The sequence below is a fragment of the Teleopsis dalmanni genome, chromosome X (assembly GCF_002237135.1).
Source record: "Teleopsis dalmanni isolate 2A chromosome X, ASM223713v2, whole genome shotgun sequence".
NCBI classification, from domain to species: Eukaryota; Metazoa; Arthropoda; class Insecta; order Diptera; family Diopsidae; genus Teleopsis; species Teleopsis dalmanni.
The window spans coordinates 60,083,256-60,100,796 of NC_051848.1; the positions used below are offsets into that span (position 1 = coordinate 60,083,256).

The following is a 17,541-nucleotide window of genomic DNA, read 5'->3' on the forward strand; positions in this document are numbered from 1 at the left end:
AAAAAAATATAGTAATTATAATCAGTTAGGTAAAAATAGTAACTTTACTTGTAGAAAGTGTTACTGTCGAAATTTGAAAATGCTACACAGAGTTTACTCGTACATTTCATTTCAAGTAAAATTTGTCTTCATGTGTGAATCAGCTGTTTTGGTTTGAATTTAAATTTTTGTATTGTTTATTTGCGCGGCACTGGTGTTCTCACCAGACTTTACACAAAGCTGTTCCATGAAAATCTGTGTAAAGAGCGTAATTTGGTACATAGTTTGTGTTACGCTCTCAGTTTGTACTTTACTTGTGTTTTACTTGAGTTTTACTACGAGTAGCTCGTGGAACAGAGCTTATATATTGCTAGTGCCAAGTTAGCAACGTTGCTATGAAAGCTAGATTTTTATTTATGAATAAATATTAAAAAAATGATTTATTTGTTGAACTTTTTTTCAGAGGTATTTAATATTTGAGTTAAAGTATTAAAATGATATTTATTAATTCTATTTCTTGAGCATATTTTCTATACTATGGAGGTTGAAATTTTTGATAACACTTAGTATTTGCGTGCAAATTAGTACCGTTTCTAGGTTTTTCTAGAAATAAACTTTGAAAAAATAAATATATGCTAAATTTTTCTTAGTAGGATTACAAAAATACGCATCAGATATCTAATGTTTATATAACAATCGAAAGACTTTTCACGATTTTATAAATAATATGCATTTCTGTTAATAATTTTTAATTTTTTAAAATGAAAAAATGTCAAAAGGAAAATCCGAAACGATAATGAAGACTCTGAATTAACTTTAAATAACTCTAAATTTAACTTTAAAGTGCGTTGACAAAAGTTCTCATTTAGGACGTGTGCGAGTTCGAGTAAATTAAGGAAAATAGAAAATTGTGTCGGTATGTTGGCATAATGTTGGTATTTACTTGAATTTCAAGTAGGGTAAATTAGATAAAAATTAGGTAAATTAGGTTTCACCACTGTGAATATTTTATAAGATATATATGAAAACTTTTAACAGAAAAATAATAAATAAGTGCAATAAATAAATTTAAATAAATGGAGTTCAAAGAATGCCTAGGAAATTTCAATTTACTTTACTTCAATTTACTCAAACTTGCACACGGCCTAAATAAATATCTATTCTTGAGTACAGTACTGAAAATATGCGTTAACGGAGATGCAACTCTGTTATACACGTGACAAACGACGCCATCTATTCAGTGTGAAGCTCGAACCTCTACCTTTCGCAGACGAACGTCATTTGTTTTGAGTGTCGGTGTTTTTTGGGTTAATAAGGAAAATGGATAAAATTAAAATACAATGCAGAGCGTGCATGACCTTGACAGCTCGAGAGTATATTGATATGCAGTCGATATTTACTGATGAACTCAGTTATTATGACGTATTTGCATTTGTAACGCAGCTAAATGTAAAATCTGGTGATGGGTCGGTGACAATGTTATGTCAAAATTGCGCAAATAACGTAAAGAATATCTATACATTTCTAACTGAGGCACATTACTCCGATATAGAATTTCGTGGAAAAATGGAATCAGAGGGCAAGTCAGAGAATAAGCAGACTAAATGGTTCATGAATGAGGTAGTGTAATATTTTAAATATATGTTAGTAAGCAGTATTAATATATTATTAATTGTAATTTTCAGTTTCGTAAAAAAAGTGCAGAAAAGGAAGGTGCTGAAAACAGTGTAAATATTGTCGAAGCAAGAGCAACTTCGTCAAGACTTGATCTAGGAAATATTTGTGAAGAAATGCTATGCGAAGATGCTTTTCTAAGCAAAGTTACACCAACTAAGGGAGATTATTCTTTGCCTAAAAAGTTGAACAAGTAAACGTTTGAAAAGTTCGTATCATTGAGCTCAACAATAAATTTTTCCGAGTTCCAAAATCCAAAAAGTTTGTAAATCTACACAAAAAAGTGAGAGAAAAATTGTATGAAACTTGTCAATATCTAGTCTGTGTAGTCTTCATGCAACTTGATTTGTAATGATAGTTTCTGTTTATTCCTGTACTTATTGAACATATTTAATATATTTAATTTTTTATAACATTACGTTCAGTATATTATTTACATTGTTTGAAATATCGCAGTGATTTTTGATGATGTTTGGTTAAAAAACACAAAGAAATATATACGTATATATAGGGAATTATTCATTTTTTATTCAGTTGGAACTAATTTGCTATTATAAGAAAATCACATTTCGCTTTATGCTCTTTTAAAGTTCGCTCTTCATATGACACGGTTTTATTAATTTTTTTTCTGTATTAAAGAAACAGAACAGTCCTAGACTCTCATTTACCATTATGGTGCCATTTACCATATTCGATATAAGATGATATATGTTATGAGGACCGCATGCTGCTAATAAAAATTAAGGTTCTCCAATTCTTCAACCAAATATTTCCTTTCTGGCAATCACTTACCTACAAAACTAGTATAGCAGGAACAATTGAAAACCATTGCAGTAATATATTTGGTAATCAAGAAGATGGTTTATTGTTGAGCTCTTTAAAAAATGCAATGGACCTTTTTTTTATATTGTGTTAAATAATATTGAAGCTCTAGTGTTTAAAAAAAAACTCAACTTCATTAATTTGTCACCGACTTCTCAGCGCTGGTCCAATATTAAGGTATATGTATACCTCTTAAAGTAATACATATATATACAAAAATACATTTAGAACATTTCTTTTATAAATTCAAAAAAAATTTTCTTCTGGTAATGGTAAATTGTTTCTTCTTCTTCTTATAGCGTTTATCGCTAAATATCCATGGATGTATATATAAATTTCGGCTATTACATTTTGTGATTCTTAAATTTATTTTCGATTGTGACCTTTCCGCAAACGTTGGATGTATTTTTTTACAGTTGGTAGGCAATATAATTTTTAATATTAATTTGTGACTTTTTTAAAATATTTGTGGTGCCTACGGAAATGAAAAGACATTAAGTTAAGTACTTAAGCTTTAAAATGGCTACTGAAATTATGATATATACAGTTTGGTTTTAGTTTCTTTCCATTAATGAACAATTTAAGTCAGACACCATGCTTCCTTGTCCATGGGCGGTAGTAGTACTCATAAAAAAACAACTCTTGACTTCATAAGTCAAATTAAATTTGCATAGAAATGCGATTTAAAAATGTAGCTAAAGGCAGCTAAGGATATTGCAATTATTAAGAAACTTTTTTTTTTGCTGCTGTTTATAGGCATGTCACTTGACACTTCTAAATAAGAACAAATGAAGCAATGTTCTCCTTGCTCAAACTGCTCAAAAATCGATTTGAAATCAAAGTATTCCATGACCATAAATAGACTTAATAATCTCTACTTCACTCTTGAATTATCACAATACTTAACAATTTATCCTGGCAATAACATAAAATTGAACTGAAACAGTAGCTCGAACGGCGTGTACGCAATATTTCCATCATTCTCGGTTCCGGCGGAACACAGCTTTGTGGTGATGTGAAAAGTTGTTTAGCAATAAACTACCAAATGTAATACGATTGGATTTAAAAAAGATTTATCCTTATTTGGTGTATCTTAGGAGTGTACAACTTAGCAATCACGTAATTACATTTGCGTTTATACATTATGTATGTTTAGACGTACTGCCATCCTTCTTTAATATTTCAAACACTTATATTTATATATGTGTATTACTACTTATCACTCCTATTATCGTTAATTGGTTATCCTGAAAACTTTTGTTTTTATACTGCAAAAGTTATTTAAACAAACGTAAAAAATACTACTTCCTTTACAAAGGGAACACTGCATAAGGGAAATCATTAGTAGTAAAGCAACTGAAACAACAAAAAATTTTAAAAAGCATCTTTATTATTATTGAGTAAGGGATCGTGCACTGCGACCTGAAAGATCTATTGTGCCCCTTTGTCGGGTTATATATTCTCCATTATTTCTTTCTTTAATGAAAGACAGTATGGATCCTATCTTCCCCAGTCTTGAATTCTTATGATCCATGAAACACCCTCCTAGGTGTTTCTTTCGCTTATGCATCAGTGCCGGGCACTCCCCAAGCACATGGTATGCCGTTTCTCTCTCTTCCCTGTAGTATCTGCAGTCTGAGTTGGATTGAATTCCTAACTTCGATAGGTGATTATTCAATCTGCAGTGTATCTGGCGACGAATTCATAAAACCAATGTTTACTAAATACGAACTGAAGCTGAGGTTCATTCGCTATCGCAAAACATCTATTTTATTTTTTTCATGACTTTCACAAAATTTTTATGGTAATTTAGTAAATCTCTATAGTACACTTTATTTGACTATAACTTTAACTATTAACTTTAACACAAAAAAATATTTACATTAGTCCCAGCTGCTGGCTTCTCCTCTTGATCGTATGAACACGAATTAACGAATGAGTACCCACAACTGCTAGTGTCCTTTTTATACATTATTTGCCTGTCACTGTTCCGTGCCGTTCGCAAGTTCTAACGTGTGTTTTCGGCTGGTGCTGCCATAGTAAAAATATTGCCAGAGAAACTTAGTAATATATCTGGTAATCTCATATCTCACATCTCTCAGCTCTTTGGTTCTTCTTAATCAAATTTTATTCGCTTTTGTTGTAAGGGAACACAAAATCAGTAAAAACCGGAGAAAATGTGTAGAAATTAATATGAGAGAATTATTGCAAACATGAACCCATATAATCTCCATTAATCACTCACATCACTATATTTGTGCACTCCATAAGCACATGTTATAATGTGTTTACACTTTGACTTATTTAACCTCTCAAACATACTCTCATATGGATTTTGTTTGAAAAATGTTAAGTTTTGCTGCATAATTGTCGAGTGTAACGCCAAAGTGTGAAATTCCAACCAAGTCTTATGTGTTATAACAAAATTTGTAGGCATGTCATGCAGACTTACATATGTAAATAACGATATTTTGATTTTTCGACAGTTGCTGGTATATTTACGATATTAATCGGATTTTGGTTAAACTCTACACACATTTTTTTCCTGTTCAAATCATTAAAGTGTAAATATCACGGAGTGGCACGCAAGTTTTAAAAATGACTACATTGTCTATTCTTATGGTGATCGTCAGCAGGATTGAAAGGGCAAGGACATTATAAGTAAACACTACATTTAATAATTCTCATCGTTCCACATATTTCTTTGTTTCACTAACAACGAAACTACGCTTGCTCGCATTATATTGGTTATTTCCTACAGTGAAAGACGGAGGACGTTGGTTTCGATTCCATTTGAGTTGCCTGAAAAAGTTATTGTGGAATTATTTAAGATGCAAATTATTATTGTATAAGTTGAAAAAGTTGTATATAGTAAAGTTGTATACAAATTTGTTGTATTTGTGGTATTTGTGTGCAAATGATCGAAGAGACTAGTTATGTGAGTAAAATATGTATAACGGGATAAAATGTCATGTTATTTATAATTAAAGCTTGAGTACATACACACATATAGACATTTGTTGCAATGCTTCATAATGCTACAATCGAAATACCTATTAAAACACATTAGTTAGTAATACTTGATCTGTCGGATCAGATGTTGCGAGTGTCGGTTATAATGATACGAATATTCATAATACATATTTCCAGCAACAGGTATTGTAGATAAGAATTTGTTTCTTTTATCACAACAACCAGAAACACTATATCCTCACCTTATGCGACCGCAACGGGCACTCATAGTTCCGCAGCTGAGCTGAGTTTTTGAGCTGAAGATCAACTTTTGCAGTTGTCTTAATATTGTTGAATGTCTTAAATATCATTAAAAGTCACGTAACATATTGTGGTTTTAATTAGCGGGAGATTATATCTGTAATCGGCATTGCAAGTTTAGACCGTTTTCATGCGTTATTTTATAAAGATCAGTGCAGACTTTTATTACTAATCCTGCAGTGCAGTTTTTTTTTATCGTGATATCTATATATTTCAATATTATAGTAAATTTAAAACAAATATATTTATATATACGTTTAAGTATAAATCTTATTATTTAATTTTTATTTGGAGTTTAAGAACACACTAATAAGCAATCTCGCAAATGCTCGTTCGGCAGACTCTTATTACTAGATTGTGAATTTTACCCACTTTATCCTCAGATATCACCACATAAGGCGTTTTGAACACTCAGAATTTTTTATGTCCATAAAGAAAAAACGCAACAGTCGATCACTTCCAAATCTTTTCATATGCAGATCCAGAGTTTAAATATTGCTTATGAAGATTTTTTTGGTTTCAGAAGCGTTTATTTGTGATCACACACAAATCTCGCACTAAAAAATACTCTTGACTTAGACTTTTAAGTATCATCAATTTTCAAAATATATAGTTATTAATATTATTACAAAATGAGTTAAAATTTTGACGCAGTTATCATCAACTTATCAAATTATCAAATAAATAGTTATCAGTTAATGGCGAATCAATAAATTAATATATATAACGAACCTTTTGGAATATATAAGAAGCTAACCTTATAAAGCATCTTTTTCTATATAGGTATTAGCTTCCTCAGTATTTCATGTTAAGCTGTTCATTAATTAAGCTTCAATTAATTTATCTCTTGTCCTTAATGGAGTTTATACTGCAAAATTAGTTGCAGCATATCTTTTATCTCTTATGATGTGTTCAATGTATGCAATTTTTCGTCGTTTTATATTGTAAAATCTAATGTTATCTATTATTATTCTAAGCATCTTAAATGGTTCCAGTTAGTTCGTGTTGTTGTTGTTTTGTGCCCGCTAAGATCTGTAAAGTAGGTAACATTCTTTGAATCACATCACGAATACATGGGTTTAGATGTAGTTGTGTAAGAGGGGTGGGTATTGTAAAAAAATGTAGGTGGATTGAAAAATGGGTGAGACTTGAATTGAAGTTAACTAGGAGCAAGATAGAAAAATCTAGCCACTTCTATGATGACGATTCCAAAGGTTGATTAGACTTAGGTTTACATGCGTGATAGTTTAAAAGAACAGATAGCAGAAGAACAGATGTTATGTAAGGGTATAGCTGAAGTAGAGCTGACGCATTTATGTGTGATAAGTAATTGTTTAGTATAAAGATAAATTAAAGAACGCCCGGTCAGGGGCGTAGCCTGAGCTACTAATCGAATTCGACAACCACTAATCGAATTCGGTTCGCCACTCCGAAAAATTATTACATAAGCTGATATGTCTTCACTTCCTACTTCAATATTGACAATGCCTGCTGTTGTATATTGTTTAGACGTCTCTTTTGGCTTAGAATTATAAAATTTGTCTTATCTGTGTTGATATTGAGTCTATAATATTTGCTCTAGGTATAGATTAAAGTAATTAATTGTTAAATGTATTTTATTATATTAGTTATTATGGTCACATTGTTCGCATATATATAATACGATACTATAAACTATATAAAAAGATGTAATGATAAATTTATTTTTGCCGAAACTTCGATTCGAATTTTCAACTATATTTATAAATTTCTTTCTACCTTTAAATACAATGCATTTAGACTTTGATGGAAAGCTTATTTTTATCAAATATTTTATATAGGTTCTACTTTATAGGCTCTTCAATCTGGGTCAAAGTGGAATAACCATAATATAGACACATCTGTGTGGGCGGGTCCAAAGGCAAATTTTTTATAATTTAGTATGTGGATAAATTATCAACATCCAGACAAATAGACGAACATTGCTAAATATGTTTGTCATATCATGTCGATCATATGTATATCAATATGGTTTCTATGGTTCCTGGCTAATTTTTTTGCGTTACAAACATTTTGATAAGCTTAATATATCTATTGTTTATAACATCTTAATGTTGTGGATTTTTTAAATTATTCAAATATTTTACGATATTGTATTTTCAGAAATATGAAATATTAAAATGGCTGGGAGAAGTTGTGGAACACTATTCAAGTTACTCTCCGACAATGATTGCTCTGTACCCAGTGAATACCGCAATTTGCAATCACAATTTTCCTCAATTACATCAAGGTTAGATGCTACTTCTGTTTCAGTAACTTCTGAAGGTGCTACTTCAACAGGCCGTGAAGTTGCATTTCGACATGTGGAAGGTGTTGGAAAGCGATCAAAACTTTTTGCGTACATGTTAGGAAACATAAATGCTTGTACAAAGATGGAAGAAAGCAATCAACACAAAATAGAGCACACATTTATACTCAGAAAGAAATTCCAACATGGAACGGAACGAAAGTTCAAAACCAGGGAGATTATATTGGTACTGAATTTAATCACCAATTGTATTTACTTTAAAGTTGTGTATTCTTAGTAATATTTGCAAACAGTCTTTTTATTTGGAAGGGAAAGATAGTTTGATGTAAGCGCGTTGGATTTTTTAAAAATAATTGTAAGAATAATACGATTCTGAAAATTTAAATTTCTAAGTAAAAATTAATGAGAAATTCATCGAGAGAATTTGAGTTTCATAATAGGATTTCATGATGAATTTAAATCAAAAATATAAATTGAAGGTTTCAATGTATATTTTGTTCAAAAAATATTGTTCGAATAATAAAGATAACGCCAAATATTTCGAGTCCATCATATATAGACGAGTGTGTTTATTTTAAAAGAATTGCATTCTTAAAAAAAAAATGGCAACAGTGAATATCTATAGCTTATCCTAGAGCATCATATTATCTTATTCCAGTATAGTGTCGAACAATTGTGCCTTGTTTTCTTTAATAAGCTTGCTTTTTTCAAATGGATCCCCGTATAATAAATATTTTAAATTTCAAAGAAAACTGCTAATGCTTCACAACTTTTAATTCTGTATATTCTGGTCTATATATTATAGATTGGCTACCTCTAAATGTTTAAACAAATCTGCGCAATAATTGGTTTATAATTGTTCTATAATAATTGTTCTTCGTAGATGCATAGATTTTGGCTGTGCAGATTACCCTACCATTTTAAATACATTTAAGATTTAAGATTCATGTGCAATATGATATTTAACATGTAAGTCATACATTACTTCTATAACTACATCTATATAGACAGAAATTTGTGAAATATATATGTGTATTGGATTTAGTGAAGTTATTTAAAAATATAGTTGAGAATAAAATTTGAGTTTATAGTAAATGGTATGGACGTAAACAAGAAGTACATAGGGATGGTAAATATGTTCCTAAAAGTGTGTCCGAAATAATCTTCCATATTAATAAGGAGACCCAAAAACTAATAGCCCCTAAATAAATCGATGACGATATGCATGCGCCTTTATATGTGTGTAAAAGTGTATATTAAATAGAACAGTTTTTAGTTTTAGTTTTTTATATATGTATTTCGACTACATTAAATATAAAATTCTATATTAACTTTTTTATATTACAGATATTAAAGTACCTATAGTTGCCAACTATATCAAACGTAATGTAATGCCGGATACTGAAGTCTATGAATATAACATCAAATTCACTCCAAATATTGAAGTAAATAGCTTGAAAAGTAAATACCTTTCTGACCATGAAGAAATTTTGGGCAAAACAAAGTTGATCAATGGATCACAATTGTTATTGCCATAGTTATTACCAAATGTCCAAATGACACTTATTTCTAGAAATGATAGAGATGGTTCCGACGTTGAGATACAAATTACTTTTAAACAAAAAAAATCAGTAAAAGATGTATTGGATATTTACAATATAATATTTGATAGAATCATTAAATCATTAAATTATATTCGTGTTGGTAAAAATCACTTTGATCCCACAAATCCCTAAACAATGTCAAATGCAAAATTAGAAATTGTGCCTGAATATGCGACTGCAGTAACTGAATGCGAAGGAGGATTAATGCTTTGTTTTAATCTATCTCTTCGCTGTTCTCTCTCAGGTTTGTCAAGTTTAATATTATATTTATAATTTCGAGAAATATTTAAAAAATTTATTTTGGGATAATATTATTAAAGCATAACTACAGATAAATTTTTGATAAACATTGATAAAATGTTTGATGGCCAGATTTATTATTGCGGCATACTAAATTATTTAACAGAGTAAATTGTTGAAATGAATAGTACAATATGAAACAAGAACATTTTTAAATAAACAACAAACTAGAACATTATTTTTGTAGTTTTGAAATGATTGTTAATACATTAATTTGTATATAAAATTCATACATACGTACTTGCTCTCCTCAATCGTGACAAGTATGGCAGTACTTTTGAAGTGATATGACATAAATCATAGGAAATTAAGGTTTTAAGGTATGTGCTCAATTCCCCTTTTCCTTATGGAAGAACATTGTTAGACAGCTATCGAATTTATGAACGAACCAGTCAAGTTCCCCCACCTCATCATATCCGTGTATCATCAATACGTTCAGAACTTTATAAATCATATACAATTTCACATGCCGATTATTAACGATAACTTGGAGTACTGCTCCTTAATTTTGTACTTCTGACGTGTATCCAAATCGTAAAGCTATTTTACATATGTAGTCCATTAAATAAATATTCTAGCAAACAATTTTATAGCACAGAAGTATTACACAAAAACAATATTTTAAAAGTATATTTCGGTCAGATGTTTTATTTAGTGAGGTTTCTCTTGTAATATAATCTATACCTGCGAAATGAGAAAAATCGTTCATTACTTTACTATTACATTACATTCGTCCACAAAATGAAATAGCTTTAACTCTGTCGTTGGGAATCGCCATTGCCATTGGATGTACATTTTACCGAAGAACTAATATGTAATATTTCAAAAGGTTTCGTTATGGTGAAAGTTCCGCAAAGATGGAAAGCTATTATCTGGAAAAGATGCACCAAAGCTTATAAGAAAACACATAAAGCGTCAAATCCAACTGTGACAGATCTACTTTTATATATTCACCATTTGGCCAGAGATCTTATTCTGTGGCGGAAAAATATTCGAAAACTAGCATCTACGATCTTAACACAACTATTCAATATTGATAATGGAAGAGTTCCGACTGACCCTGCCATTAACCCAAATTTGTTTCTATTTTCTTAAGTAGCAGTGATGATGTCACTTTCAAATGACATCATTTGTCTTCTGTGAAACGTAGAATCGCACGCAGGGTTCAACTAGTTATGTATACATAATATAAATTAAAATAAAAATAAAATAAATTTTTTATTTGTTTATTAAATATTTTTGTGATTTATTAATTAAATAAATGTTTAATTATTATTTTGCAGGTTATAACTGCAAAAACCGTACAAAATCGAGTATAAACTAGATCAACAGTTCAAAAGATCGCGCTACAAATGAAATGCAAAGTAGGTGGAGAACTGTGACATCTAAATGTCCCATTTAAAAATGTAATGATATGTGGAGTAGGCGTTTACCATGATCTATCAGAAAAACAGAATTCTGTTTCAGGTGAAAAAATGACTATTATTCTTGATTTGTATATTAAATAATATTTAATAACCTTTTTTAGTTCTTCGAATAACATCTATTCAAAATGGTTCAGTTAAGTTTTTATCCACAAGCCTGAAGAAGAAATCATCAGAGAATATTATGGAATTTTAATTGAAGCTGTCGCTAGTTATGAGACATATAACAAATGTTTCCTAAACAATATTATAATATATAGGTAAGAATTTATAATATTATTGTATATAGTTAAGAAGTTAATTCAAGTTATTTATATTATCCATTCTTAAGTTAGAGACATATAAGTAGTACCCACCCAATCAACGAGTTATGTTTGTTCTATATGCTATGTTTGTTGTTTATATTTTTGACTACACCTACAAAAATCACTGGTTTGTATATGATATTTTCGTATTTACTCTACATCAGTTGCGAGAGTTTATCAGTTTTTATAAACCCTTTAACTTGTCAACAGCTAAAATATTTCAGTTGTGTCCAGAGTTCTTATAGGAAAATGTATACTATACTAGGGACCTGATCTTTTTAAAAAATCACATCTATTAAATCGTTTTATTTAGTTTGAGATTTATTTCGATGCGCTGTGTATTCATATCACCTCATCAAACTGTGCTTATAGCCCGTTTTCTCTTTTCCGCAGAAACTTGTCTTTACTACCTCTTTCATTTGTGACGTTTTCTAACAGCACTCCCTTTGAAGGACACAGTTTATCAGATTCAAATTTACGGTGTGCTAGAAAGTATATTAGTGCGGAAATCGCTTTGAACGACCAAAAATTGAAGAAAAATTATTTAAAATACAATTAAGTTCCATCATTAACTGTGTGACCTGAATCAACATAGTAAGTTGATTTGATATTACTGGAGATTGTGAATTAAGTTACTTACATTTTGTCACATTTTTGTCAATTTTTGGACCCTGATTTTAGTATTGCCTTTGAGAAGGTTCCATTGTATATTTTCCATTATTTGTTTTTTTTTATGGTTTGGTAAGTTTTATCAAAGTAGTAGTGCTTTTAAGTTTTATGCTTCAGAAATAAATAAAACGGAGATTTGACCTACTAGCATGGTTCCCTAAACTGCTGTGATCCGTCAGCAATCTCACCATAAGACCAATATCTTTATAGGGCATCTCAACGTTTTTAGTTCGTCCGTTATAATTCCGATCCATTTTAAAGGGGTGGTTCTTTAATTGAGTAAGGTTCTCTAGGAAGAAAGTTCGAGGAATAATTGATATAAATGTTAGCTAATACCATTAAAAAAGATGCTAAAATAATTTTATGAAAATTATCTATTCATCCACACGTTCCGTATAAATATTTTGAGTGTGAAAATATTTCTTCTGTATAAACCTCTTAAAACTTGATTTTAACTAAAAAATAGATAAATGTGTTTGATTATCGATCATAAATTTAATGTGATTAGTTGTATGGCATTTTGTGTGTGCTGGTCACAGATAGATATTAGATTCTTTATATTATATTATAGTTTATTCCCATTGTATATATATCAAGGCAGTAATTGTACCTTGATTTCAATAGAGGAATTTTTCCTTCGATTTTTCATATGTGCAAAGTAAATATGAGCTGAAACGTTAAGCGCCAAAACTCTTAATATCTTCAGAGATATTAAGATTTTTAATATCCAATTCAATATTTATCTTAATATCTAATTAATAAAGCTAATTCCTGTTTTGTTTCAATATTGTCTTTGTTTTTATTTGTCGAAATTAGTTATGTTGAGGATAATTTTAAATATAGAAATATATTAATTGTACTTGCAACAATTCCAACAATTCTGTCCTTCATTCTAATGCTGCTTCTGTAATAAAGGAACACTATAAAATATATATACAAATTTTGTAAAAATTTAAAAACTTTTCGACAAGGTTCTGCGGTAATACAATAGGTGTAGTAAAAGCAAATCCATTATTTTTGCATGAAATTGAAGGCTTATTTGCCTCAGGTGAAATGATCAGATTTAGGTGAAGTATTCGTCATTTTGTTCGATAACTTGTTGCCATTTTGAACGTTATTTCATCATGCCTCTTATAGAATTCCTCGTCTCTATTGGCAAAAAATTGAGACAATCGATTTCAACAAACCATTCTTGAAACGAATTTTTCACCAGAAAAAAATATTGTTCGCCATGAACAGGAACACAGAAACAGATGGTAATCATTTGGTGCTTGATCTTAACTATAAGATGGATGTATAAAAATTTTCCAACCAAGCTTCAAGAGCTTTTGGGGAGTCATAGTGAGTGTGTTTGGCCTAGCGTTATTCTGACAGAACACAGTTCCTTTCCTATGGCTCAAGTTTGGCCGTTTCTGGGCGATTGTTTCCTTTAGACGTTCCACACTATACAATTGTTGACAATACAGTCCCGAGTTAAAAGTTTTGCCATAGGGGAGCAGCTCATAAAAGATGATTCCAAACACACAGTAAAATCGTCCTGAGCGTCAATCCTGGATTGGTCACTGTGTTAGCCGGTTCACTGCTATTCGACCATGAAAGTTTTCGTTTGATTATTTTCGGTTGTCGTAAGTGATGAACTTTTCAGTGGTAATTACCAGTTTTGTTGCGATTCATACATAGAGTTTCTTTTTGTATCCAGCCTTATTCAATTAGTTCCAAACGATTTTATGTGCAATCTTTAACTCTTGGCCAATTGATACAGTGCTCGCATTACTCGAACTGGTCAGATTCAACAATTGCTATGATTTTATTGAAATTTTTGTTAATTGGCATTCCAGTGCGTGGTGCACTCTTCACATCGGAAGAGTGCACCACGCACAAAACCAAACTGCGCATGATTAGCTGTTACAGTAACAGAACCATAAACACCTGATTTGCGTTTTCGACTTTATCAAATAAAACATATCAAACATGGCGTATTTTCTTTATCTCCATTGTTAGTATCCTCACAGAATACTAATTCAAGCAATTACCAAAATGTCAAAAATTGTTTAGCACGAGATCTCATCATTCTAACGACATCTACCGCAACCCTATCGGACCTATACACGGGATACAGATAACTAAAACCATCTATTTCAAAATTAATGGATTTTTTACTACACTTAATGTATTATGTCACATCACTCTACTAAATCAGTAAGTTTTAAAATATCTATATGATACTATCAATTGTGCTATATCAGAGTAAAGTTCAAATCCCATTCCTTTTCAAATGCTCATTGTTCTTCCCTCCCAATTTACTTGCTATTCAGACGTTTCAAAAGTAATATATGAAATAGTCGTAGTTGTGTAATTAAAAATATTTTTTTTTATTATATTAACGCTTTAATTAATAAATTGTAATTTTCAGTATACATAGAAATTGGCTTATTTAGTTGGAGCTCAAGTCAAAAAGAAGCCTCGGATAGAGCTAGAAGATAAATGGTATTATCTTTAAATTCTTAGGATACATCAGCTTCGTTTTCGCAATTTTCATATTACCAAAAGTGCAGAAAACTATTCCTTAGATAATATGCCTGGAAGCGCTGAGATGTCATACTTCATATGATTTTAATTTTAAATGAACGCAAATACGTTCAAAATCTAGCTTTAATTCTATATTAACTAAATATCTTAAGATAATAAATAATTCGGAATAAATATTGTGTTAAGTATTACACATAATCATAAGTAATTTATTTTTTGTCTTTTGCTGACCAGGGCTAAAATACATATAACATATACTACTTTTGCTGAGTATTGTTTGGTTAAAAATACATTTAATATAATTATAAGTTATATTTCTGCTGATAATTTTAGGTTACTGTTTTGATAATTAGGTCTAATTAGGTTTTATGTGTCCTTTTAAGTTGTATACTTGCTTACTGTTAATTATGGTTTTAAATCAGGACATACGTGCACTATGATGTAGGTCAGTAAATTATTGCACGCTTGCTTATTCTTTATAGGTGACAATTTAAGTATAAGCAATCATAAGCAATTATTGTAAGAAAAAACATGTATATATAGATAAGTAGTTATTCAATAAAGCATTCGATTACACAAAGTCGAACCGAATTCATCTTTCATTTATTTTACCTTTTCATCTAAATACTAACGGGTTTATGTGCTTGGTGGTACTCGTATATCCATAAAAACAAAAATACAAATATACCGTCCAATATACCGTGCTTGATGGAATTTCGGCATATAAATACCTATTGGTAGAAAATTGAGGATAAATGAATCTCCATCCATTTAGTTACCGTTATAAATCGATACGGTATATATGATTCGTATAACTGTTAACTTCGCTTATCTTTTCGAAACAAATTGAAAGACGTTAATATTGTATATTGGAAAGTACTATTTTATATTAACGCATTTATAAGCAATAAACAGTCAACATTATTATAGTAAATATTGAAATTTCATATCTCAATTATATTCGACACTCTACCGTTATATATTCTATATATTAAAATACATTTATTATTACATTCTTATTCAAACACAATTCATTCTATGGTATATAAGTTTTAATTTTAATTATTGCTATGTGAAGCACAAATGAGCTACAGTAGCACTTTCTACTTTCTTCAGTATTTTGGAACACAGACTGTACGAATTCTGTTGAATTAACTTTCTGTCTATACAGGATATTTCTTAAATCCTTTGCTTAAAAAAAAAAATTTTTTTTCGAATATTATTTATATAAAATAAATATTTTCGCTTTTTGCTATCAGATAGAAAGAAAGATGGATCCTATATATTATTTATATAGTACAATTGATTTGCTATGTAATTGTATAAAATTTCTTTTTTACATTCGTTTCAAAACTCAAATAGAAATAATATAATAGTGTTATAGTACAACATAATAAAAACAACTCCTAGCACCAACACAAATTCTTTATCCGTCATCAACTATAAGTAGTGTAAATATTTAGGGAAGATATTTTACTTTGTTTTGTAGAAAATCTTTTAATACAGACTATAAGAATTACTGAAAAGGTGTAATCTCATTATCAACACTAAAATCTTGAATAAATTCAAGTCAATAATAAAAAAAAAATGAATATACCTTACTCGCGTGAATTCAATACTCAATATATCACGGTTTAGATATGTATTAAAATTAATAAAATGTAAAGTGCCAGCTACTAGAACCAAAAACTTAAGAGGTTCAAAAGAAGAAGTTTCTTAAAAGACTCTGAATATTGAAACTAGTAATTTTCAAAAATTTTTTTATGGTTTTTTCTTGAAGAGGTTTTTTCCAACAGTAGTATACTACAACAACAAAAATTCATTTTATATTATTTTAATTAATTGAATTTTTGGCTGACCACACAGCTGTTTCGACTATTGCCAAATATCCATCATCAGTGGTCTTGGAAATAATTCTTGTATTTAATTATTCGTAAATAATTATTTTTGAGACTGCAAGTACCAGGAATCGAACTCGGGTCCTGCCAAATGTGAAGCTCAGAATCCTAGCCCTGTTCCTTTCAGCAAGATCTTTAAGAAGAGACATTAAAGTTCTACAGTTCAATTGACAAAACTGTAAGTTAGAACAAAACATATTAAGTTCTGTGTTGAGTTAGGTCTGTAAGTTGTGACTACGAATTGAATTGGACATGGTACGAGTTAACAACGTGGTATAAGTAGTTTAAAATAAAGTTAATGAGATAATCGAAAAATATTCAAAGAATGTTTTTAAAAATCATTAGTGATGGGTACTTGGAAATACTCGAAACAGCAGTTTTTTAGTCGAAAATTTAATTAAAATAAAAACTGAAACTTCATTTCAGTAATTAGGTGAGAGAGTTAAGATAAAGACTTTTAGTATATATACGTCTAGGTTTATGTAAGACATAAAATATGGTGGTGTATAGGAGTAAGGGAGGTAGGTAGAGTGGATGGGGTGATTGCCTAATATGAGTGATATGTCAGTTGTAAACTTTGTAACCAGGGTCACGAAAGCTATGGAAGAGCTTGTAGCATATGGCTAGCCAGAAGTTAGAGGAAAGGGTACTAAAGACGTCACGGAGTGGGAGTGGATGTATCCGGGTGAGGCACGACCAGGTGAGAGTAAGAAAGTTATTGTCAATGCGAGTAATCTTAGCTCCCTTAAAAAGGATGGAGTTGAAGAAGTGCTTGTC

The 17,541-nt window shown here is 30.2% G+C and overlaps 2 protein-coding genes across 2 annotated transcripts in view; both read left to right on the forward strand.

The window, feature by feature from the left end:
• The first annotated feature begins 1,152 nt into the window (after nt 1-1,152).
• Nucleotides 1,153-2,023, forward strand: LOC119662396. The gene is made up of 2 exons (XM_038072003.1): nt 1,153-1,599; nt 1,665-2,023. The coding sequence occupies exons 1-2, from the start codon at nt 1,300-1,302 to the stop codon at nt 1,848-1,850; spliced, it is 486 nt and encodes a 161-aa protein (XP_037927931.1). The 5' UTR covers nt 1,153-1,299; the 3' UTR covers nt 1,851-2,023.
• A 5,884-nt stretch (nt 2,024-7,907) lies between these two features.
• The window catches only part of LOC119688484 (kinesin-like protein KIF13A), a 60,540-nt gene continuing 50,906 nt past the window's right edge, over nt 7,908-17,541 (forward strand). The window contains exons 1-2 of the mRNA XM_038103159.1: nt 7,908-8,151; nt 9,383-9,496. Coding sequence (XP_037959087.1) covers nt 7,908-8,151; nt 9,383-9,496 — 358 coding nt within the window. The remainder of the gene's footprint in view (nt 8,152-9,382; nt 9,497-17,541) is intronic.

Bases quoted from the DNA above. Each gene is read 5' to 3' on its own strand.
- LOC119662396 (XM_038072003.1), top strand. From the start codon at position 1,300: ATGGATAAAATTAAAATACAATGCAGAGCGTGCATGACCTTGACAGCT. The intron at 1,600-1,664 runs GTAGTGTAATAT...TGTAATTTTCAG, and splicing joins CTAAATGGTTCATGAATGAG to TTTCGTAAAAAAAGTGCAGA.